General features: G+C 31.2%; 2 protein-coding genes across 2 annotated transcripts; one reads left to right on the forward strand and one right to left on the reverse strand.

Annotated features, from left to right (window-relative positions):
• The first annotated feature begins 302 nt into the window (after nucleotides 1-302).
• LOC135961495 (cilia- and flagella-associated protein 61-like) lies at nucleotides 303-12,268 on the forward strand. Its single transcript, XM_065512995.1, has 16 exons — nucleotides 303-706; nucleotides 761-905; nucleotides 1,742-1,871; nucleotides 1,939-2,084; nucleotides 2,135-2,242; nucleotides 2,297-2,403; nucleotides 2,826-3,103; nucleotides 5,875-6,281; nucleotides 6,341-6,530; nucleotides 6,594-6,901; nucleotides 7,016-7,258; nucleotides 7,318-7,898; nucleotides 8,419-8,582; nucleotides 11,453-11,713; nucleotides 11,832-12,044; nucleotides 12,110-12,268. The coding sequence occupies exons 1-16, from the start codon at nucleotides 409-411 to the stop codon at nucleotides 12,266-12,268; spliced, it is 3,738 nt and encodes a 1,245-aa protein (XP_065369067.1). The 5' UTR covers nucleotides 303-408.
• A 120-nt stretch (nucleotides 12,269-12,388) lies between these two features.
• On the reverse strand, nucleotides 12,389-15,882 carry LOC135962150 (uncharacterized). Its single transcript, XM_065513916.1, has 4 exons — nucleotides 15,835-15,882; nucleotides 15,719-15,766; nucleotides 12,826-12,942; nucleotides 12,389-12,751 (listed from the first exon to the last, which is right to left on the reverse strand). The coding sequence occupies exons 1-4, from the start codon at nucleotides 15,880-15,882 to the stop codon at nucleotides 12,395-12,397; spliced, it is 570 nt and encodes a 189-aa protein (XP_065369988.1). The 3' UTR covers nucleotides 12,389-12,394.
• Between the last annotated feature and the right edge of the window lie 10,975 nt (nucleotides 15,883-26,857).

Genomic DNA, 26,857 nt, shown 5'->3' on the forward strand with positions numbered 1-26,857 from the left:
TTAGTTCTATAAAGAATGAATTATCAAAGGAATGAATTCAATACATTTGGAGTACAAAGGAATTAAGCCTATGAATTAAGTCAAAATGAATTCATTATCAAAATCATTTTAAAACCAACATTATTTTGCTTTAAAAAATGTATTAAGAATAAATTCTTTTGAATCTTAGCACAAAACATTATGTCAATCAAATTTTTTTTCTACAATATATTTCAAAATATTCAAATTTTTTATTTATTCTGTTAAAAAATGCAAACCACAACACTATACCCCATAACGAATGCCTGCCCAGAGGACTTTAATAACATACAGAAACTATTTCTTGCTGCCAAAACCCAATACTTTGGACGTCATCGCAGAAAAGCCACTTTGGAAGATATATTTTTTAACAACTATGTTAACCATCGTATGCTAATACAATTTAGTGCCACAAATCCCTATAGCATCGGTTATGCAGAAGTCTCAAATGCTCCCAATATACCGGCCCTCCCCGACGATTTATGGTTGGATTTCTTAAATTTTCACTATTGTTACAATTTACCATTGAATCCCACAAATACTTGTTTCCTGAACAAGTTTGTGTTTAACAACAGCTACAATCCGGAAATGATTAAACAACTATTATGTGAAATTTTTTATAGGGAAAATAAATTGAGATATATTGTGGTAGCGGAGTGTCCCGACTATAGGCGGTATCCGGAAAAGGGTATGAATTGATTCAAAAACATTTTAAAAGTAATATTGAATATTTCATATTTAGATAATCAAAATTATAGTTGCTTGGAAGCATTTTCCATGATCTTTTATCCAAAGTGTTTTAGTGTGATATCGTGTGCCAATACTCAAAAGATACATGTTATTATGCGTGATAGTGTGTTGCCTCAAATGAGATATAGAAAAGCCTTGTAAGTAGATCTCTATGTATATTAGTTTTATTGTTTCCTTTTTGGATAATGATGAAAACCTATAAACTATTTTCATGATTTATTATACCCTACACCACCATAGTGGGGAGGGCATAATGCGTTTGTGCAGATGTTTGTAACGCCCAAAAATATTAGTCTAACACCCACCTTATAGTATACCGATCGACTTAGAATCACTTTCTGAGTCGATTAAACGATGTCCGTCCGTCCGTCTGGTCGGCTGGCTGGCTGGCTGGCTGTCCATGTAAACCTTGTGCACAGAATACAGGGCGAAATTTTGAAGATATTTCGATCAAATTATTTTTTCGGCCCAAGGACCAAGCCCATTGAAACTGGCTGAAATCGATCCATTATTTCACCTAGCCCCCATACAAATGTCCTTCCGAAATTGGACTTTATCTGTCATAAATGTTTAATTTATAAATGTATCTCCACAAATTTCGCTCCAAATAAGTTTTATATATACAAAATTCATGTCACCAAATTTTGTTACGATCGGTCCATAATTAGTCATAGCTCCCATATATACCCGCTTCCGAAAATCACTTTAACGTGCATAAATCGCTTAAAAATATTGGTATACTCACAAAATTCAACACAGTAAACTTTCATATAGACACAAATCACACGACCTAATTTCATGGTGATCGGTCCATAATTGGTCATAGCCCCCATATAAGGCCCAATTCCGAAAATCACTCAAAAATATAAATTATTGAAATTATAAAAGAAAAATATTTTTGCTCTTTTACTTAGTGTAGGGTATTATATGTTCGGGCTTGACCGACCATACTTTCTTACTTGTTTTTCTTTAGACCTGAAGATAACGATGATATTGTGGATGTTATTGATCACGATCGTCCTGACCTAAAAGAACAATTGGGTGAATACTATATAGCCGAAGAACTTTTATCTGATGCTAAAAGTTTGCTGATTGTTACCGAGGTAACTCCATGAACCATAGCCCTCTCTTTTATTTTTCCAAAATTTTAATTGTCTTTTCGAACACCAGATAAATAACATTACCGCCGGCTTTATATGGCTCAATGACAATATACGTCTCTTGCCTCTATTGGAAAACTATAATCTTCAAGCCTTTGGAAATTTATTGAAATTTAATACTCAAGAGAGATTTAAAGAAAAACTTTTATATGTCACGTAAGCTTAATTTTAAAGAACTTTTCTTGTATTAATTTTAATGGTTTTAGTACTGCTAAAAAGCGTCCTTTAGAGAAGCTTTTTACCACGGAATCTGTTAATCAAATTTACAAGGGTGTGGGAGAAATTACAAATATGGAAAATATTAGTAATTTAAGGTGAGTTTCAGATTTTCCGAAATTGCATTAGGTTTTATTTGGTATTTTTCTAAGTATCTGCTCTCATCGCATTGAATCACATGAGGGTCGTATTGTTGCCGTAAATGAGAAAAGATTTATGCGTGAGTTGATTTTAAAACGCTGGGAAGAACTAAATGAACGTAAGTGTTTCGGAATCTGGCCCAAAAAAAAAATGTTTCCTATATTTACCTATATTTGAATATTTATTTATAAGGGTCCTCATGTAAACGCTTAAATGCCTCGTAAACTGAGCAATCTGTGCATTTTTACACTCTCGCAAATGAATTGTCAAATTCGGAAATTCGTTTGCCCAACTCCGATAAGTTTTCACTACAATTTAGACTCGGAAACTTGAATTTATTATGCATTTGATTAATCTTTTGTTTTTTGCTTTTGTTTACTTTTATTTATAAGAAAATATAAATTGGGTTCATGAAACAAGTTGCGCAAATTGGCACTTTTGCACAAATGGGAAACTTAAGCATTTAAATGAGTACCATTAATGTCTTATCAAATCATTTTTTAAGATATATTTCATTATTTGCTAATTTTTTTATCCTAGAAATAAAATCATACGATTATTATGTCCAACTGCGTAGACGCCAGTTTGGCTTTTACTATAATATACCGGATGGCCAAACCCATGCATCCTACGATTCCCGCTCGAATGTTTTTGTCATACAACTATTTGGGTTGGTGGGTTCTCATGATCCTCGTCGAATTTTTCGATTTCTATTAACGGCATTTGCAGCATTTCCCAACAAAGACTACTGTTTGCTGTCCATAAGTGTGGCCAATCATATGACTCTGGCTTTATTCGAAATGTTAAAGTATTTTATAGTAAGTTTAAGCTAAAGAGTGTGAGATCAAAGAAATGTATCCTTTTAAAAATCAATTTAATTGAAAAACAAGTAAGAAAGTATGATCGGTCAAGCCCGACCATGTAATACCCTACACTAAGTAAAAGAGCAAAAACATTTTTCTTTTAAAATTTCAATAATTTATATTTTTGAGTTATTTTCGGAAGAGGGCCTTATATGGAAGCTATGACCAATTATGGACCGATCACCATGAAATTAGATCGTGTGATTTATGTCTATATTTAAGTTAACTATGTTGAATTTTGTGTGTATACCAACATTTTTAAGCGATTTATGCACGTTAAAGTGATTTTCGGTAGCGGGCATGTATGGGAGCTATGACTAATTATGGACCGATCGTAACAAAATTTGGTGACATGAATTTTGTGTATATAAAACTTATTTGGAGTGGAATTTGTGGAGATACAATTATAAATTAAACATTTATGACCGATAAAGTCCAATTTCGGAAGGACATTTGTATGGGGGCTAGGTGAAATAATGGACCGATTTCAATAGGCTTGGTCCTTGAGCCGAAAAAATAATATGTACCAAATTTCATCGATATATCTTCAAAATTGCGACCTGTACTCTGCGCACAACGTTTACATGGACAGCCAGCCGACCAGACGGACGGACGGACATCGTTTAATCGACTCAGAAAGTGATTCTAAGTCGATCGGTATACTATGAGGTGGGTGTTAGACTAATATTTTTGGGCGTTACAAACATCTGCACAAACGCATTATACGCTCCCCACTATGGTGTAGGGTTGAAATAAGAGAGCTGTAAACGGCTGTACCAAATCTTATATAACCTTCACCAAATTATACTTTAAAATACAAATTTTAAATAATTTTAGGTAAAAAAAATTCTAAAATTTTTTTTTTTCAAAATTCGAAAAAAAAAATATTTTTTAAATTTTTTTTTTAAATTTTATAAGTGAAAAAAATTAGGACAAAAAAATTGTTTGGTGAAAAAAAAAATTCCGGTTAAAAAATATTTTTCCCGATTTTGACCCATTGTAAATCCAACTTACTATAGGACTTTGAAATAACTATCATTAGATATCCATATTGTCTATATTAATGACTTAGCAATCCAGATAGATATAAAAAAAAGGTTAAAAATCGAAAATGTCCCGATTTTTTCCTTATATATCAGGTCGATTTTCTCGATTTTAAATAGCAACCGATCAGGGAGAATTCCCGATACCAATAATGTTTGTAAGTTATTTGGGGGCTACGGAAAGTTGATTTCAACATACAGACGGGCATGGCTATATCGACTCTGCTATCTATAACGATCCAGAGTATATATACATTGTGGGGTCGCAAAAAAATGTAGAAATTACAAACAGAATGACAAACTTGTATATACCCTTGCCCCTCATAGTGAAGGGTATAATAAGCTACTGCGAAACTAAGCTAGGCAGCCACATGAATGAATCGTCTTTCATAAAAGCCATTCCAATATGCATTTTTGCTGGATTTCAAGTTGAAAGCAAGTGTAATTCAAGTCTTGAATCCAGTGTCAAGTAATTGAATTATAGTTGTATTGAACTTTATATCAATAGCATTATCCAGTAAAAAGTAAAACTCCCATTAAGCAGCAAAGCACTTGAAAATTTTGTTGGAATATGACTTGAATGTAAATGTAGTTATGCTTGAAAAATATTTGAAAAAATTTAATATTTTTCAAACAAAAAACATATGACTTGAATTTATGTTTCCCTTTTACTGGATAATGCTATTGAATTAAAGTGTAATACAGCTGTAATTCAATTGCTTGACTATAATTCAAGACATGAATTGCACTTGCATTCCACTTGAATTCCAGTAAAAGTATTTATTGTGATAAATTCCAATCACATCCCAATAAGCATTTTTACTGGAATTCTAGTTGAAAACAAGTGTAATTCAAGCCTTGAATTATAGTCAAGCAATTCAGTTACAGTTGTATTTCACTTTATTTCAATAGCATTCTCCAGTAAAAAGGAAACATAAATTCAAGCCATATGTTTTTTGTTTGAAAAATATTTAATTTTTTCAAAAGCCCCAAAAGTTAAACAACTTGAACATTTGTTGGAATTTGAATGCAAATGTAGTTATGCCTTAAACTTGAAAAATATTTGAAATAATTAAATATTTTTTAAACAAAAAACATGGCTTGAATTTATGTTTCCCTTTTACTGGAGAATGCTATTGAATTAAAGTGTAATACAACTGTAATTCAATTGCTTGACTATAATTCATGACTTGAATTGCACTTGCATTCCACTTGAATTCCATTAAAAGTGTTTATTTTGATAAATTCAATCACATGGTTTTTATTTGAAAAAATATTTAATTTTTTCAAGTAATTATCAAGTTTTAAACTTAACACAATAAGCACCAAAGCCCCAAAAATTCAAGCACTTGAACATTTTGTTGGAATTTGACTTAAATGCAAATGTAGTTATGCTTTAGACTTGAAAAATATTTGAAAAAATTATTTATTTTTTAAACAAAAAACATGGCTTGAATTGCACTTGCTTTCCACTTGAATTCCAGTAAAAATGCTTATTGGGTAATTAAATTTGCATTCATGTCAAATTCAAACAAAATGCTTGAATTTTTATTTCTTTAGTGCTTATTGGGATACAATTTCAAAAGAAATTGAGTTTTTCTCAGTTTATTTCATCTCTAAAAAGTCCATCAAAAAAATTCTTAAAAAACTATAAAACTTAATACAAATTTCTCTTTCTACAAGCGTGTTACTCCCCGGCCCGATTGTCGTATAGACGAACAACTCTTCATAACCCATCGCAGTGCTGTTTATGGCGATATAAGTGTATTTCCCTTAAGACCACAAGATGTAGACGATATTAAAACTATACTAAAAGAAGAATCCAGCAATTCATATACATTCCCCAAACGTACAGCCAGATCTCGTATATCCACCATAGCCGATCGGATTTCCTTTAAATCATATCTATCACAACGCAGTGATTCATATGAGGAATTAACAGCCAATCAATATGACTTGCAACAAGTGTCAGATATATTGAAAAGTATTTTCAAAGATCCATTTAGTGTTTATAAATGTTTTACCATAAGATGTGGAGATTCAACAAGATCGGAGGACGATAATAAATTGGTGGGATTTGTCATAGTTAGGTGAGGATTTTGCTTAAAGCCTATTAAATGTAATATGTAATAAATTGTTACTTTTGCAGACCTTTTCATTTAAGTTATTATTTAAGGAAGCATTATCATGTGAATAATGGAGATGAGTTTCAAAATTTTTTCAAAGCTGAGCTGGTGATTTTAAAACTGCATCATTTCTTTTGTTTTCAAGCTGATTTAATATTTCATGAGTTGGCCAGACAAACGAATTACTATTATTTTTATTATTTTCGATCAACTGTAAGTTTTTTTTTAAGGAATTTTTTATATTTATTATTTATGGGCTTGTTTTATCCTTGATAGGATCGTAATTATCTCTCTAATGATCTTGTTGCCAGCATGCAACCTTTAGAACCTCGCCGCATACAGAAACTATGGTTTAATATTTTGGGAAAAGACTTTAAGGCAGAGATTTCCCCAAGTGCCTCTGATATTAATAAGAAAATGATCATGATCAATACTGATTTGCTAAATGATCATTTTGCAGTGTTTACTCATAATTTACGACCTTCAATTAATTTTGGCAATTCCACAAATATAGTGATTTTGGGTTTCACTGATATCTGCAAGGCCTTCTTGAGATTAATGATTTTCAGTTGGCATAATTTGAGGTGATTATTACAACATTAAGTTTTTAAATGATCCATGATATTATTACTTAATTAAAGGATTTAATTAATCTCAATAGAGAAAGATTTAAATCTAAATACTCTCTCTCTCTTTAGCAAAAACTCTCAGGCCACCACTAACTGTCTGCCTCAGTTAAATATAACCGTAATATGTAGTCCCGGTATAATGGAGGCTGATCATGAACATGCATTCAAATGTAAAACATGCAGCAAAGATCGTGCAGAAACTTGTTGGGTTAATTTCAAAAACAGTGATGCATTCATCCGAGATGTTTGCGAACGCATGGATGTGCGCACCTGGATACGATTTGTAAGCGGAAAAATCAAAACCATTAATACGTAAATACTTTCCATAAATAACTCTATATAATACATAATTGAATCTAAATAATTCCCAGAGAAAATCAATTGATTAAAGTGGAATCGGAATGTGAAATCTATTACGAAATTCTCCTCATAATGTGCGCCACAGAGTTTGGTGTACCCGAAAGAATATTTAAAGATGCTGCCACGCCTCCTAATTACTCGCACATTAATAATCGTTTTGATAAAATCTTATTCTATCATAAATTACAAATATTATGTAATGATTTGCCCAAAAATCTCAAGAAATCCATTATAGTTTATGGCAATCATGTGAGAGCATTTGAATTTATAAATTTTCTCCTGAAGCATGATATCAAGGGCCGAGAAATTCATTTGGTTATGCCCTATTTAATGGATAATCTACAAATGGGTTTAATGTTGAATAATTCAGCTCAGGATACAGGTATAGAGACAGTTTTAAGGGAAATGCTAGAAGATTTGGAGGTGCAGATTTATGAAGACATGATTTTAAATGCATATTCCTTGCATGATGATGATGAAAATTTAAAAGATATTAGTTTTAAGAAGTATCTTGGCAATGAGAAGTTAACATTGGAGTGTGATATGTTTGTTAGTTTTTATGAGGTGTTTTTACCAGGACCGCTGTTGGAGAGTAAGTAAAATATGGGTTTAATGATCGTTTTCAAGTAATTTACCAAGATCTTAAATTGATAAAAGATATTTCAGAAATTTGTTTATTACCAGGACGTAAAATATCTCAATTTTAGTTTTTTGCACAAAACTGCAACACAGAACTATTCAAAGATGATCTGCAATTAAATATTTTATGATCTGTTAATCTGTTATCTATTTACACGATCAGGACCCGAATTACCGCTCTCGTGATCGAATGAACTATCGTATGGAAAAATAATTTCGAAATCGTAATTATAACAAAATGTACTAAATTTCATGCTCGATATCGAATGCCGTAATCTCAAATAAGAAAATTACTATCGAATTTACTCGATATCGAATGCGGTAATTCGGCCACAGTATAATGTAAAATGTTTTGGCAAAAAATTATTTTTTTTAAAAAAAACTTGTAAAATATGTAAAAGCTTACTTTTCAAGCTTTTCACTTGACAAATTTTCCCTGATTTTTACTTTATTCAAATCATAATTTTTTCTAGTTTTCAAAAACGCCGACATAGATACTGATCATAATTTTGTTTTGGTGAATGAGAACTATCAGACATCTGAGCCCAATATTTATGCCATGGGAAATTTCATTAAACACACAACGGAACCAAATCATCAATACCGTTTTGTTAGCACTGAGGAAGCGGCAGAAAAGGTAAATTTTAAAAAGGTCAGGCACGGATCCAGGTCAAACATTTGGAGGGGAAAAAAGAGTAAAATTTATTTTACATTTTTTCCTTTTTTATGTTGAAATTTTTTTCCTTTTGGTGGGGAGGAATTTCCTTTCCCTCTAGATCCGCGCCTCATTTAAATACCAGAGAACTTCTGCAATCATTTTTAAGAAAATTATCTGTAACATATCGATGTCAATATAGGTTGGCACACCGCAACTAACAATTCTTTACGATAATAAGATAATGATGCCAAATAATATCTGTTTGATGGAGGAATATTTTGTCATCATTATCTCATATTGGGAAAAAACATTTTTGTTTCAAGGTATTAATCTCGGGTTTATTTGTTTGTAATACTTAATAAATTGATGACGATTACATTAGGTCTTGGGCATACATATTGCTGATGAAAACCCTGGCGGAGCAGAAAATGTCTAGTCTACCAGATGTTTAAATTACTTTTTCAAAGCATTCTTTGAATTATTACAAACAAATTAACTCGATACAGAATACTCTATATTTTGTCATTACGTTTGTAAATCAAAAAAAAAATCCTATAAACATTTTCACTGGAGTTCAAGTTGAAAGCAAATATAATTCAAGCCTTGATTTATAGTCAAGCAATTGAATTACATTTGTATTACACTTTATTTCAATAGCATTCCCCAGTAAAAAGGAAACATAAATTCAAGCCATATGTTCTTTGTTTGAAAAATATTTTATTTTTTCAAATTTAAAACATAATTACATTTACATTCAAGTCAAATTCCAACAAAATGTTCAAGTGCTTGAATTTTTGGGGCTTTGGGGCCTCTAGCCAAAACTTCCAAACCACTTAATTCTAAATAGTTTTTAACAGGAATTGCAACATGTGTCCGAGTGTTGTCATGATCGAATATTACATTTTCATGTCTGGCATATATTCTGGTCGTTTTTCGGCAAATGCTCGCTTTTAATGAATCAGTTGTCGATTCGACTGGTTGGCCGAGCTTCACATACGATCTCTTACGCTTCGGGTTATCGTAATGGATCCATTTTTCATCGCAAGTAATGATTCGGTCAAAAATGATTTTCTTTTTTAGCGTTGAAGCAGCAATTCAGTCATACAAAATCATCTTTCAAGGTCTCTCAACTTTAATTCGTATGGTACCCAATATCCCTGCTTTCGGATGAATCCAGCTTTTTGCAAACGTTTTGAAATTGCTGATTGAGAAGCTCCCAATGAGTTTACAAGCTCTTGTTGAGTTTGACAACAATCTTCATGGAGTAATGCCTCAAATTCATGATTTTCAAACTTGTTTGGCTGGCCTAGGCGATCATCAAATGTCCACCACGACCACGCTGATAGATGTTGATTCTTCATCAACATTTTTAATCACTTTTTGGCAAAATGGCGGATCTATTTCGTTAATCACATCACGGATTTTGAGTTTAAAGGCTGCAATTGATTTGATTGGCTCCGTATAGACTCTGTCCTTAACATAGCCCTACAAAAAATAATCCAGTGGTATCACACGATCTGGCAGGCTACTTAACAGCTGATTTTTGTGAAATTATGAGATCGGGAAATTTGGTTTGCAATAAATTAATCGTTTCATTGACGTCATCAATAATAGGCCAAAATTGAGTTGTTAACATCTCGCGATAGTTACCGTTACAGCATTTTCAGCCTCATCTTCGAAAAAAAACGGCGCCATCACGCCTCCAGACCACATAGTGCACCATACAGTGAGACGTTGATCTTGCAAAGGCTTCTCAATAAACGCTCTAGGATTTTTAGAATACCAAATATGGCAATTTTGCTTGACATACCCTGGCAAGTGAAAATGGGCTTCGTCTGAAAAAATTATTTTTTCAGAAAAACAGAAGCACCATTTTCATAATGGATTTTAATTATTTTAATGCAATTTATGAGCGAAATTGAATTCATTGTAACAATTGCCAATGCAGTTACTACGAATACGTCAAAAAACTAAATGTCAAAACTATCATGTTGTTGGTGCTGCCACAATTGAAAAACAAAGTTTTTGTTGGAAAACCCTTTATATGTTTCCTTTCCGAAAAATATGAACAAAATCATAAAACCCCAAAAAAGGACTTTTTTTATACTTTGATCCAGCTCACCAAATACTGTTCCCAGTACCAAACATTTGAGAAAGGAATAAATTAATCTTGTATTTTAGTTGGGGACATCCACAATATTTTTTTGGGGCCACTGATGTTTTCTTATAGTAAAGCATATAAAATGAATCGATTCCTGTGAACTAGTTCAGATTCGGCACATCCGAACACTCTTTTCTTCTTAATCTTAATATTGTTACGAAATTGTACTTGAATTCAAATATAACGATTTTAACGGCTGCCTCTCAAACTGTAACATATCTGTGGGCATTATTAACATCGAGTAAAAGCTTTGAGTTGATCATTGATCGTAAGTATGGCAACGCTGAATGTTTGCTGCGACTCGTATATTCGAATTCGAAATATACGAGTTTTGACAGTTAAAGAACATTGTAGAAAGTTCACCAGAGACGGTGTGTGTATTCGAAAGCTCTAGACTTCGAATACACGAGTTTTGGCAGTTAAAGAACATTGTGGAAAGTTCACCAGAGATGGAGTGTGTCTGTATTTCTGCGAATTTATAAACGTGTACATTGAGTGACTATTTAATTCTGTTGTTGTACATTTTTAAATAAATAAAGAGTTTTTACAATTTTTAAACTACTAAACGGCTTTTACTTGCAATCAAAAGTATCTGGTTTATTTAAAGGAAATAAACCAACGTTTTGAAAAGGTTAAAACGTAACAATATGTTAATATCTCTTCTTTTCTTAATATATTTTATTTTTAGATCATCAATATTTTGGACCTCATTGATACTAAAGAGAATGCCCCTCGACTTGAGAAGAAATTTTCAAAACCTTCGTACTTTCAAGCTCAACTACCCATGGATTATTTATTTATTAAGGTTACTACACCGAAACGTTATTTAGCCAATCACTTAGATAACGAATATGGTTTTCCACTGGTCACCTACAATGAAGGAGATTTTTCCCGGGTTCGCTTAAATGAACATGGCATGGTGGAAGAAATTGTTGTGGTAACACAAAAGGTAAGTGAAGACTTTAATTTAGCAATATCTTAAATCGATATCAACCTTTATATGAGATTTATGTTCATAAGAGAAACTATACTCTCTCTAATTTAAAATTTTAACTCCCCCTTTTCAGAAAATAAATTTTGATTTTCTGAAATTCTTTTGTGGCCGTCATGAGTTGTTGCTAAACAACCTGAAATCACGTTGGTATCTCAAGGATATTGTAAATTTTGTAGATTTCTTCCAAGAACCTTGGACGGAACTTTTAATGCATGAACAGTTTGAGAATTTAAGACTAATTAATAAACTTTTAATCATGGATACAGCTAAAGAGATCTTAAAAAAGGTATTTAAAGTTATAAAATACCAATAAATGGAAATTTAATATTTAAAAGAAAACTTTATCATCAGGATATCGATCGCAATAACAGACGTAAATTAATGTATAGTTACTGTCAAGATTTAGGCATTACCAGCCAAGTAGAATATGCTTTGCTAGAATTCTTACGCGACCACCGAGAAGATTTCTATACAGACATAGCCTTGCCCGAAGATTTTGCCACAAATTAAAACAAATATTGATTTTTTAACTTTTTTTGGAAAAATTTTAATGTGAAGTGAGTGATAACTTTAAATTTAATAACAATACAAATAAATTGAAATTTGATGAAAATGTAGGACATAATATATTTATTTCTAAGCACCCAACGAACACTGCGTTACAAACTGTTTAGCCAAACTACACTCTGCATTCTCGGTCCATCGATGAGCCGGACAATTTTTAAAATACTCCATATATGTACAACCCAACACCATGCCGGCAAAGGGACTGCAACCTCTTTGCAAGGCCACATTTCCCAAAGGTATCTGTTTGAATGCTTTCATTTTCCTTTGGGCATTCGGTTGGCATTTCTGAAAAGCTTCGGCCATGGTTTCAGCGTAAATTGTATCATTGGCAAATTTGCTTTGCAGATCTGATTTGATGGTACTTAGGTCCAGAGTTTCTGGTTTTTGCATATATTTCGATTCGCTTAAAATGCATTCGGCCAAGCACTGTTTGTTAGGGAATGAGAAATAAAAAACTGTGTAAATATTTTATTTTGTTAAGAAAAGTTGATAGTTCTTACTGTAGCGGTTTCTACTGTGGGTGGAGCATCACTTGGTCGTCCGGTTATTCCCATACGTTGAGCACAAACTTCAGTAATCTCATCTCTGCCACCATCTAAGCAACATTTAGAGGGATCCTACAGTATATGGGTAAAATAAATATACATTATGTAGTTTAATTAAGGAAAAAGTTCAAATATTAAATAATCTGATAACAGATTTTATTCTGTAAGGTCTGCAGATCAAATTTTGTTCGAAATTAACCCTTAAATGTACTTGAGGTCAAAATATGCCCAATTTTTTAAAACTGCTATTAATACTGTTTGACTGAAATGTCTGGAAAATGTTTCGGATTACGCCGATATTATATTAACCTCTTATGACAATTACAATATTGAGATTTCGCGTATTAAAATGGTGGTACACTAGATGATCTACTAAAGGTTATTCAGTGTGAATATCCGAATTTGTACTGACTGCAAACTGGCAATTAAATTTCTCTCTGGTGTCTACTCGACATCCAGATTGGTACATGAATACCGGGTGTATCTGACCGAGATGGCGAGACATTCTATGCTGCAGCTTTCCTGGGTGCCGGGTCCCTCTAGTGTACCTGGCCAATAATTTAGTTGGTGTTCCGCTTTCATGCTATAATATAGCGCGAACTCTTGGAGTCTGCTCAGAACAGATGGTCTACTTTGACTAATTGCTCGTTATCGAAGCTTACGTGGCCCGTCTATGACCATAAAAGGTCAATGTCCTTTACGGTGATATCACGGGGTCGGCTGATTAAAGGGAACTGCTTAATAGGAGCGCACATACGGAGATTAAACATTCCTTACAACGATTTCTATAAAAGTTGTCATAATGAAGATGAGGAAGAAAATGTTGTGTTTGCCCTGCTTTAACAGGGACTCAGACTGCGATAATGGGTCGTCCTTTTCTGCATGGTCTAGCGGATCTATCGAGTGTGGATATTAGGAAGATGTATTTGTTTATTCGTGAATCGGGTTGTGAATATCCTGTTCTGAGGACCTCAACATGATACATTAGGCTATCACAAAGGGACCAATTCAGGGATCCAAACGAGCTGGTGTAACTGCCTTTATAACCTAAGCTAACCTATTTGGAAAGATAACATTTAAACTGGTCGAGGCAGAAATAGAATACTGTTCTCGTTTCGGATGAATCCAAATACAATTTAAGAGGCAGTGATGGAAAAGAGTTTTTAGTGTACAAAGCCGGTATTTTTTCATTTTGGTTTGGGGGTTTAGTTCCTTATGTTGGGGATTTATTTCATTTAGAACTTTTGGATTTTAATTCATCAAGAATTAAGCCCCCAATTTTGAGGTTTTAATTCATTTGCGGTTTGGGAACTTTGTTCGTAGCGCCACGCAGAAGCACACCGATTGCTCACCAAAGCTTATGGTGAATGTGTTTCATCGATTTCAACGTGAGAGAGATGGTTTGTGCGATTAGAAGTGGTGAATTTGACACAGAAGACATAGATCGCCCAGGTCAGCCAAAAAAGTTTGAAGACCAATAATTGGAGACACTACTCCACGAAGATTGTTGTAACACTCGAAAAGAGTTTTAAATTATTGGGAACCACTCAAGCAGCAACTTCAGAACTTTTGCGAGCAGCATGATTCATCCAAAAGCAGAAAAATTGGGTACCACACGAATTGAAGCCGAGAGACTTTGAAAGACGATTTTGCATGTCCTAAATGATGCTCGACCGCTATAAAAAATTATCATTTTGTGCACCGAATCATTACTTGCGAGGAAAAATGGATTCATTACAATAACCCGAAGCGTAAGAGATCGTATGTGAAGCCGGCAAACCAGTTGAATAGACACCAAAGCCTATGTTTATGCTCTGTATTTGGCAAGGCCAAAATGGGACCTATCTATTATGAGCTTCTGAAATCTGTCCAGAGCATCACAGTGAACATGTACCGAACACAACTGATTTGTTTAAAGAGAGCATTAGCCGAAAAACGCCCTAATTATGCGATCAGACCGTAATATTCCTTCATGACAACACTCGAAGTGAAGTGTTTGGGAAGTTTGGCTTGATACGTTCTTGGCCTAGTTTGGAGATTTCAGCACGACAATGACTGGTTTGAAACCCAGTGGTTACAATCCGTTTGGATTTTGGCATTGACAAATCAATAGGAAATTAGGTTTCATATTTATGTTCTGGTCCTTTTACAGACTCAGTATTTTCTAGTTTTTATTAGTGCGCATCTGATAAAGCTTCTTTCAAGGTATAATTTTGAGTCGGTATTTTGAGATCTACAATTTCTCATAGGTTCTATTTTATGGTATTGAGATCTGAAGTGTCCTGCCCGAACTCCAGATCTCAATACCATAAAATAGAACCTATGAGAAATTGTAGATCTCAAAATACCGACTCAAAATTATACCTTGAAAGAAGCTTTATCAGATGCGCACTTTTATCTATGGTTATACATTTCATAAGAATTTATTTTGATTTTGACCTATTAGTTAAATATTTGTAAAAGTTTCCATTGTATTGTCAACCACTGTATGACCATCTGCCACAAAATACAAAACTGAAATAAAATATTTTTATACAGAATGTTTTTCGTTACCTTAATATAGAAAGAGCCTAACTCAAGTTTTTTGTTAAGTCGAGATTTTTGGCTAAATATGATATATGAGCGGACCATTTATCAAAATAAACGAAAATCTTGGATTACCAAACAAACGCGAGTTAGGACCATTCTATATTAAGGTAACGTTTTATATGTTTTGGTTTTAAAAATCAGCAATATCGGTTCAGTTTAAAAATGTTAAGCACCAAAATGTGTGACTATGTTTATGATAGTTTCCAAAGTTTTATGTGGAGGGAAATTTTAAAATAACATAACACTTTCTCAAACTCACCACTAGTTGAGGAGGCCTTTGACAATCAATTATGGCTGCCGTGTAACACTAAAATTATAATTAAAAATTACAGTTTTATTAATTTTGTTATAAATCTTGCAAATTAAAACACTCACTTGCAAACTTGCACTCAATAAAATCAAGGATATCACAGACTTGAACATTTTTTAAATAAATTTTTAAACCGTTTAAACAAACACAACCTTTTTTAACCAAAGCTGGCTACTAAATAACTTTAAAATGTCATAAATTTATGAATTTATACACAAAAAACACAGCAGGGGAAAATCAAAACCGTATAAATGAACTTTTTTTCAAATTTACAGATTTCTAAAGAGTGAAAATAATATTAATCCACTGTTTGTAGGTATGTGTTTGCACATTAATTTCACATACATATGAATTAGGAAAATCCATTTTCATTAAGAGAAACTAAACAAATACAAAACCCTATTCACTGACCATTTAATTGCTTTAACTTTGACTTTAGTGACGCATCATCAACATCAGCCACACATGGTCAGCCAGCCAGCCACTATAGTTTCTCCACATCTCTCTACCTCTACCTAAATGCGTGTTTTATTTTTTAAAGAGTTTAATAACTTTTTTCTAGGTTTTCTGTGAAAAGTTCATGTTTGTGACAATTTGTTTTTTTTTTCTATTTATTTAAAGTTGAACTTGGTCATTATTGGTCAACGTTGGGCTGTGATTTTTTTTAATATTTTTTCTGTATGTTTTTAACATTATTATTGCACACATCAGTGAATTTGTTTGTTTATGATTTCAATTGGAAAATTAGGGACAAAAAAATTGCATAAGTTGTTAAATTATGTATGGATTTGAAAAACAAAATCTTTAGCTGGCTGATTGCTGTGCTTAGTTAAACACTAATTATATAAATTGACAAAAAATTTAATGAAAAACTAAAATTATTAATATAGGTCATGGTCATATTTGTGTTTTATAGGGAAATCATCACACGTGTATAATTAATGTAATAATGAATAATAATTTAAAACAAAAACTTTAAAAATTATTAAACTACATATTTGTGGGTAAATTCCATAGAAATAATTTGTTTAGGTACGTAAATTTGTTATTGAAACATAGGTTTTTGGATTTGTTTATTTTTTTAAATTTGGTTTTTGTTTTTAATTTGATTTTGTTTAATTTGTCAGATTCATTTTCTTCCAAAATTATTTAAAAACTGAAATAAAACAAATTTAAAAAATATATTTTGACATTATTTTCAAAATTATATTTTTTATCTAATTTTGTATGAAAATTTTGTTTCAAAAAATCAAAAATTCATCAAAAATAACAGCTTTAATCTTAAATAATTAATGACTTTTCAAAAATAACAGTTCAGGCTTAAGTAAATAATCTAACAATCACAATAATCCATTAATTAACATTAAAACTGCAAATAAATCACAATAACAAATATATTCCATGCTCTCATCAAAGACACTCACCTCTCTAACAATGAAACACTGCATTATCTGTAAACGGCCTTATCATTATTTACCTCCTTACTCTATACAACCACCCTTTTACATATATACAAACTAAACACATCTTCACCATGTTGTTTATTTAAACAACTCTGCATTAATATTTCACCTCAAATGCACAGCTGTTTTCTATGCTAATTTGGCGTTTGTTTTCGTTTTTTTTTTTGTTGTTGTTTATTTTGACAAGTCCCAACATGATGATAAATTGCTCAGAATTTGTTATTTGTGTTGTTTATTGGCTGAAATAAAAAGAACATTTTTATAAAACTATAATTTATTGTTAAATTTATGTAAAGTGTTTATTAAATATATTAAGTTTTAAGTAAAAGTTTAAAAAGTGCAGTTCTTAAAGTTATTTGTTAATGTCTCACAGCTAATGTTGTTAAGTTTTTGTTTGTGCTTCTTGAAAATTATTAAATTGGCAAAATCCAATTGGAAGGAAACTTTTAACAATAATTCTTTAAATTAAAAGGTAAGTCTTGTATTATTAAAAATAAGCCTATATTTTTATTCACGATTTAATTAATTTGTACACAAATAGAAAATATCCAATATTCAAGAAATTATTTTAACTAAAATCAGGCCAATTGCAAATGTTGCTTAAAAGTTAATACTTAAAATGTTTCATCATAGTTATTATATTTGTGAATAAATTTATAATGAAATTACTGTTTGGATAAAATTGCAATATATTTTTAATTTAGATATTCATATAAATTGTATCACAGAATTATTTTCATTTCGGCGGCATGTGTATAAATTTACGGTCACACATGGTAAATATTTTACGAGAAAAACGTAACCACTAAAAAAATGTATCGCTCATTTGCGACAAAAATGTCATAATATAGTAAGATATAAATTGCTTAGTTCCATGAATATAGATGATATGGGTATTAATACAAATTCATATATTTTTCACTTGATTTTAAAATAAATTTTAATCGATAAAATAGGAAGGTATTCATAAAAAATGTGTTTTGGTTTTTCCGTTAAGGTATTTATAGACGGCAATACTGAGTATTAACACTTTTCAAATTTAAAATATAATTGAAATCATTCGGTATTTCAAGAAATCGTTCCGAAAAAACATTAATTGTTACACGATAGTATTACAAATATTTTATTTCTTTGTTAATTGATATTTTTCTGCAAACTTTATTTTTATTTAATATTTTCTAGACATTTTTGTTTGTCAATCGCATTTGATAGAGAACTCCGATATTGTATTTTGTAGTTTTCGGACATTAAGTTCTTAGTAAAAATGGCTAGATTCAAGATTTGCGAAAATTTAAAAAGCAAAATAATAATGACTTTAAGCAGGACTGAAACCAAAAATCTATCGGTGAAAATCTCCAATACCTAACATCCTTCACAATCACATTCATAGCCGATTTAACGATATGCGTCCGATTCATAATTAACCATAGCTCCTATATAAGGACCACTTCCGAAAATGACACATGAGCAAATTTTGGAATTTACAGTGCCTGTCTCGCGATTTTTTTATAATTTTTTAAATTGCAAAGGTTATTCATTCAAAAACTTGAACAAAATTCCACAAAAAAAATACAACTTTTTTTTTGATTTTTTAAATGTGTAAAAAAGTGTAATTTTCCATTTTTTTGATTTATTAATTAGATATTAATTAAAATAACACATACATTTTCAAACAACTGTAAAACATGATGCTTTTTACATCGTTTTTTTTACATAATTTTGATTTTAGACTTCTTTCTTGTAGAATTAGTATAATCGCTAGGGATATAATACCCCTTTCACACTAGGCAAAATAGTTGCGCAAGTCCCTTGTGTTTGTAGATGACAGAGGTAATATCGGTTTAGGAGAAGAAAATTTTGCATGCTGTTTTGTTGTTGGGCGAAAACTTGCGCAACTTAATTGCCTAGTGTGAAAGGGGACTAACTAATTTTGGCGAAATTTTTGGAATACTTATGTCATTTGGAATCAAAAAAATAACGCACCAACATCAATTTCTAAAATAAACCAATTTTTTTTTTCAAATTTTTAATTTTATAAATAAATTTATATTTTTTTTTACAAAATTGGCATCTATTGCCATTTTACTAAACAATTATATTTTTTGAAGTCATCGTTTATGCTTTTTTGCAAAACTTTGCCGTCAGGGTGCTCTGGCTAGATAAACATATTCAGCCCAATTATGAATAAAAACTCTCCGGGAGTTTTTTCCCTTTTCTCATTTTTCCTATTCAATGGGAAAAAACTCCCAAGGAACAAACTACCGGGGAATTTTTTATTCATAATTGGGCTGATTAATTTGAAAATATTGTAAAATCAGTTTTTTAAGAGACAATCAATAAAAAAGCACAAAGTGTTTATTGTTCATTGAATTCAGTGTTTCTTTGATATTTCGGTTGTTTGGTCAGAAAATTTAGTAAAAATATTAGTTTTCCGTTCTGGATTTTACTTATGGCAGTTAGTTGTTCTGTAACAAAATATACAATTTTTCTTTAATTTTAACACATAATTCCTCTTTAAAACACATTAATTCCCATTTCCTTTGATATTTTCGACCATATTTTCGTTTCTTTCTTATAATTTTCGGGATTTTAGATTTTCCGAAAATCCTGAAACCCCGGGACGGGATTTCGGGGTTCTTTAACAAATCCCGAACCCCGGGATTTTCAAAAATCAGTCCCGATTAGCATCTCTAGTTTCATCTGCAAGCTATAAAAAAGTGGAACCGGTATCGGAAGATGTTAGGCAACTTTTGTTGGATCCATTACTTCCTAGTGATTCATCAGTCTCTGAAGTCGACTAATTTAAATAAATTTTAAAAATCTCATAATAAAAATTCACAAAATTGTAACAAGTGTTAGTTAGCTTAATTACTCTTTATTTCATTGTTTAATTATAACTAAATTATTTATAATAATGAAATAAAATAATTTCATAACTAATAATTGTTATTCGTTTTTAAAAATAAACTTATTAATAAAACTAAAAAAAGTTTAATTTTATATGAATATTTCGACCTATGCCGGCAATAGGGTAAATGTCCAAAATCTATAGATTTAAATAGTTACTTGCTATAAATAAAATTACTTATATAATTTAAATTTTTTGAAAGATATATTAAAATAATTTCTTACAATTGAAAATAGTATAGAATTTCTTCCGAGGTAGTGTAGTTTAGCAGCCTCTCCCGCTCATTCTGCTAAGGTAGCATTACCCATTTTGCATTACTTTATTAGCTTACCTCCTTGCCTGCAATATTTCCATATAAATTAAATTAATTTAGCCAAGCGTTTAGAAGATACGAATTTAGTTCCACTAAATTAGGGTTTTCTCCCACTGTGAGACGGCTCGTTTTTTCCAAATTTCTATTAAATTTCACAAAATCAATAACAAATAATTTTTTTCTTTATTTGAAAAGCCGCTGTCACTTACAATTACGTAGACAATTTTTGTTTTTAACAGGTTCGTCCGGAACAAAACGGAACAGCACAGAAAAACTAACTACTTATACATGTTTTTCTTGTACAAAAGAGAAACAGCTGATTCGGAACGTAACAGAAAGTAAAGACTAATTCTGCCTTTATTCTTAATGCCAACCGCCTCGGTGGTTAGTAAACTAACCACATCGCTCCACAAAAAGCCTTTGATTGGGGTGTTTATACCCTACACCACCATAGTGGGGAGGGTATTATGCGTTTGTGCAGATGTTTGTAACGCCCAAAAATATTAGTCTAACACCCACCTTAAAGTATACCGATCGACTTAGAATCTCTTTCTGAGTCGATTAAACGATGTCCGTCCGTCTGGTTGGCTGGCTGGCTGGCTGTCCATGTAAACCTTGTGCGCAGAGTACAGGTCGCAATTTTGAAGATATTTCGATCAAATTTGGTACATATTACTTTTTCGGCCCAAGGACCAAGCCTATTGAAACTGGCTGAAATCGGTCCATTATTTCACCTAGCCCCCATACAAATGTCCCCTCGAAATTGGACTTTAGCGGTCATAAATGTTTAATTTATCTATGTATCTACACAAATTTCGCTCCAAATAAGTTTTATATATACAAAATTCATGTCACCAAATTTTGTTACGATCGGTCAATAATTAGTCATAGCTCCCATATAGACCCGCTTCCGAAAATCACTTTAAAGTGCATAAATCGTATAAAAATGTTGGTATACACACAAAATTCAACATAGTTAACTTTAATATAGACATAAATCACACGACCTAATTTTATGGTGATCGGTCCATAATTGGTCATAGCTCCCATATAAGGCCCACTTCCAAAAATCACTCAAAAATATAAATTATTGATATTTTAAAAGAAAAATATTTTTACTCATTTACTTGGTGTAGGGTATTATATGGTCGGGCTTGACCGACCATACTTTCTTACTTACCGGATAATGATTATTGTAATGCGAAAAAGTTATTTTCGTTGTAAATGTGATTAGAAAACCAGCGAACATTACTAAGTGTTGGTTAGGGTGGAGCGATTTTGATTTTTTTTCGTAATCGCTTAGGAATACCTGTTAAAAGTTGCCTTTTTAACTCCTAAATATACACAAAAAATTTCATTTGGTGGATCGTATATATAGAGGTGCACCCACATCATTATAATAATACAGAAATAAATGTCTCTAGAAAGCGGGGGGAGTGGAAGTCCCCAATGCCCTCCTTATGTCTAGTAGCCTTGGATGTCCTCTATAAGTAAAAAAAATAACCAAGTGATTAGGCCCACTTTCCTAAGCTACAAGTACGACTTTGTGGATTGGGTATAAAAATACCCACTTCGGCATATGTGGGCTGTAAAACGTATGAAATGTGAATTTAGTTTTTCAAGTAAAAATTTGTTTTTTTTTTATTATTGGATATAATTATATTGACCTAACAATACATAAAAATATTTATATTCAATAAAAACTAAAGTTTATAAAGTATAAGGTTGTTTAATGACCATATGAAAAGTAGGCAATTTTTGGATTTTCAATTGTGTTGGGTAACCTCAAAATATCAAAATAGGTCAGTAATATTTCGTACGTTTAACTTACTCATTAAAAGGCAACTTTATATCGCTATTCCATTGAAAAAAAAAAAAACAAAAAAAAATTTCATACATTATCGCTCCACCCTTAGTGTTGGTATTTTATTTTTTAAATATAAATTTATTTAAAATCTCTGAAAAATTTATTTATTATTAATAAACAACTTTACGAAGGTTTAAAATGTATTTCAAAATAATTGAAAATATTTGATGAAAAACTTTAATGCGTTTGGTGCGTAAACTTTTTTAACAACCGCGAAAAAATAAACCCGTGGTTTTTCATGTTTTGTAATGCTCTATTCGACTAGGCTATGCCAATTTGCATAGTTGCAAAAAAAATGTCAATAATAATCACATTCTATAAATGTATTTTTTCTAAATTTAATATATTTAAATAGAAAACTTTGTAAAATTTAATTTAACATTGAAATGCACATATTTGAGGACTAATTTCCAATTTTATATTATTGATTGGGTATTTCTTAAATTATCTTGTCTTGGAATAGTTTTCGATGTCTTCCTTACAAATGTTGAGTTTTTACAGTACCTGTCTGCCGATTTGTTTTATAATTTTTGAAACAGCTGATTTATGAATTGAATATTTGGCCCCTATTATGAGTTGCATTCGGCAAACGATATTCGTTGGATATCGTATATCGACTATCGAATGTAAAATTCGTATTATAAGTTGGCATCGCTGTCAAAAATTTCATTGTGCATCGAATTTTTCAACGAACAAAATTTTACTATCGACACTGCAAATAAAATTAAAAATATTGTTGAAAATGTAAGTATTTGTAATTTTATTTGTTTTTGGTGGACCAAATACCACTAAGGTTGTAAGCAACAATTCGTTCGATCAGCTATTTCGACTACAGTTGAAAATCGAATTTAGTTCATAATAGGCACCTTTATCACAGATAGTTTTATGCTTCAATCCAACATAAAAGTCATGTATTATTTGGGGTTTTAAATTTCCGAAAATCTTAACTTTTACCATTTTTACTACCTATTAGAAAACGTTTGTGCTGAAAGAAATACCAACAAAAAAATTAAAAATAAATTTGAAAGCCTTTGACCGAGTGAACTCGGGTCATTCAGGTGCTTAGAACCGGCTATACGCAGTGGTTTAGAAACGTTTTTTTTTTTTTATTTGAAATATTTCAGTATCTAAAAAAGTTCACAATTAGATTATACAACGTTATTCGTATTCACGCTTCAAATTGTAAACTTTTGCAGTCTAAAGTTTCCACCAAACAAAATTTAATATTTTAAAAATCTTAAGATTTATGAAAAAATCATAAAGCATCGTTTTACTATTTTTATAACAGTTTGATGTATAGAACAGTTTGATGCTAGAATAAACAAATTTTAAAGGTCTTAAAACAAAGTAAACTTCCACTTTAGCTGGGTACATTGAGAATTAATGTTGGGTTCCAACATGCTTAACTTTCTATGGACCCTTAGTTTGGCTTAGTACAAAACTTATATTAGCTTCATATCATTCAACTGCTAATTTAGCTCTAATGGCACTAAGACAAATCTGCCTTATTTATTCTTCATTAAACACCCATTAGTTTAACCCTACAATCACCCTTATTTCTTGAATCGTTACACTCAATTCTAGCACTATTTAATGAATAACTACTATCTCAAGTGAGAATTAATATTATTGTAATTGTTAACAAGAGGTTTTATGATTCTTATTATATTTTTTTCTTTTCATCTAAATATTTGACATTCATTTGTGTTATAATTAACAAATTAAAGACATAAAAACATATACATATTTTCAAAATAATTTGGGCATTGTTAGTGCACCCTCATGCAATTCTAATTAACGAGTAAATGAATTATGTCCAGTTAAAAATGACTGACCCCTTTTGTTGTGTGTGCATGACGTTTAACCACAAATCGATGGTTAACCGTTGGTTGACTACGAATAGCATTTGGATAATGGATTCATTTTTAATATTTGAGTGGTTTTTTTGAATATATGCTGGTGTGTATAGATGTTTTTAAAAATTTATTTTTAATTAATAATATTGGGAAGAAACGAAAAATTTCTTCAAACGAATGAGTTGCGTTCGATACAGGTTCCCTGTGATGGTTAGATTTCCCTGTGATGGTTAGATTTCGTTCATGTTATATAGGAGCCTTTTGCTCCCACCAAATACAAAGCATTACCTTAGTGCCATGGATATTTGGCTTTGGTGCCGATTCGGCTGGTTGACATACGATCTCTCACGCTTCGGCTTAACGTAATGGATCTATTTTTCATCGCAAGTAATAATTTGGTGCAAAAATTATTTTCTTTTTTATCGATCAAGCATCATTTCGGACATGCAAAATCATCTTTCAAGGTCTCTCGGCTTCAGTTCGTATGGTACACAATTTTGGGTGAATCCTGCTGCTCGCAAACGTTTTGAAATTGCAGCTTGAGTAGTTCCCAATGATTTTGCATGCTCTTGTTGAGTTTGACAACAATCTTCAGTAATGCATAAAGAAGTAAAACAAAACTTCCCGCATATGACGCTTTGTTGGCACAAAATTCATTCCACTACACATTGGCCATTGTGCACTGCTGCATAATTTTTATTTTACACATATTTATTACTTGATTTGATTGAATCAAATGCCCCCCCTTTAAATTATTATGAATTTATTATTCTCAATTTTTATAAATTTTATATCAATAACAAGTAACTATCATCCACTTAACCAAAATTACAAATCCTTGAATGGTACGAGTATATTTTGTAATTTAAGCATATTGTTTTATTACAAAATAATTTTTTCATTAAACAAAATTTATTTTTATTATATGAACACGTTTCATATCAGAAAATATAACTAAACTTAAATAAATATATATTTTGTTACAAATTATTGTTATTACTTGTATTATTATTATTAAAGATGAAACTCCAAAACAAAGTAATCTTTATAAATCTTTGAAAGGAAAAAAACAAAAACCTAAGTCTTCAAAACGAACTACAGAAAGAACTTAATAGTTGATATTTTCTCTTGGCCAGTCATCTAATATTACAATACATTGGACCTGACCAGACCGGATAATAGAAAATAAACAAACAAACCAAACCAAACAACGATGATCATCTAACACCAAACATTTAATGAATTTTCTTTCGTTCCTTACTCAACGCTATCAACACAACAACGAAACAAAATTGCTACTCGTACTCCAGCCACTACAGTAATTGGTTGGCTTAAATTCTACTAAATCAGGGCTTTAAAATGGATACATCATGAAAAGGTTTCCTTATTATTTGCTAATTTCATAAATCTCTTATACCTTTCCAGCTCTGTTTTGCAAACAATTGTCTTTCTGCTGCAATATTTGGCCTGAATACTATAAGGCCTCCTGTACCCAAAAATAAAAAAACTAAACAACTACGTGTATTTTAGACCACAACTTACAATGTGCGTGAGATATGCATTATTTATCTTTTTTGAATTTTCTTCTCATTTTAGACAATTTTCGATTTTCTATTTTATATCTGCCTCTTTATGTTGCACATTATGTTTGTGTAACTGGTCGGTCACATTGACCAAAAAAGAAAATATTTTGTGGTTTTTCGTTTCGTTTTTAAGAGTCAGCAAACTTCCTGGTTTTTCTTATTTGATCACAATATCAGGCATTTTTTTTTGGCAAATAAAAAACAAACACTAAACATACTTTGCTGTTGGCTATTTGAAATTGTTGTAGTGTTTTGTTTGGGATGAGAGCAAAAACATTAAATTGTTTACAATTGGTTACATCCATACATACAATTTTTAATATTTATGAAATTTTGTTAGTTTTCTTTTTTTATCACAACTCTTTCACTAAACGGCTACTTGGTAGTACAAAAGTTGGTAAAAGCCCAACCGAATAAAAACAATTCACCGAAATTTATTTATTTAATTATATTAGTCCAAAACAAATATCGATTTATATGAAATCATTTAAAATCGTTCATAAAAGTTAAATAGAGGTGCTACAGCAAAAAGAGCGATAATCTGTGATCCCTCATATTTTCCCCCCAAATATCGGTTTTTATATGAAAAATCAAAAAAAATCTAAAATCGCTTATAATTTGTTTAATAGAGGTCCTAGAGCAAAAAGGGCGATTATCTGCGATCACTCCTATTTTATAAAAAAATTACAAAATCTAAAATCTCTTATAATTTATTAAATAGAGGTCCTAGAGAAAAATGGGTGATAATCTGTAATCATTCATATTTGCCACTAAATATCGATTTTTATATGAAAAAATTAAAAAATCTAAAATCGCTTATAATTTGTTTAATAGAGGTCCTAGAGCAAAAAGGGCGATAATCTGTGATCACTCATAATTTCCACCAAATATTGATTTTTATATGAAAAAATTTAAAAACCTAAAATCGCTTATAATTTGTTTAATAGAGGTCCTAGAACAAAAAGGGCGATAATCTGTGATCACTCATATTTTCCACCAAATATTGATTTTTATATGAAAAAATTAAAAAATCTAAAATCGCTTATAATTTGTTAAATAGAGGTCCTAGAGCAAAAAGGGCGATAATCTGTTATATTT

This window comes from Calliphora vicina, chromosome 5, assembly GCF_958450345.1.
Source record: "Calliphora vicina chromosome 5, idCalVici1.1, whole genome shotgun sequence".
Taxonomy (NCBI): Eukaryota; Metazoa; Arthropoda; class Insecta; order Diptera; family Calliphoridae; genus Calliphora; species Calliphora vicina.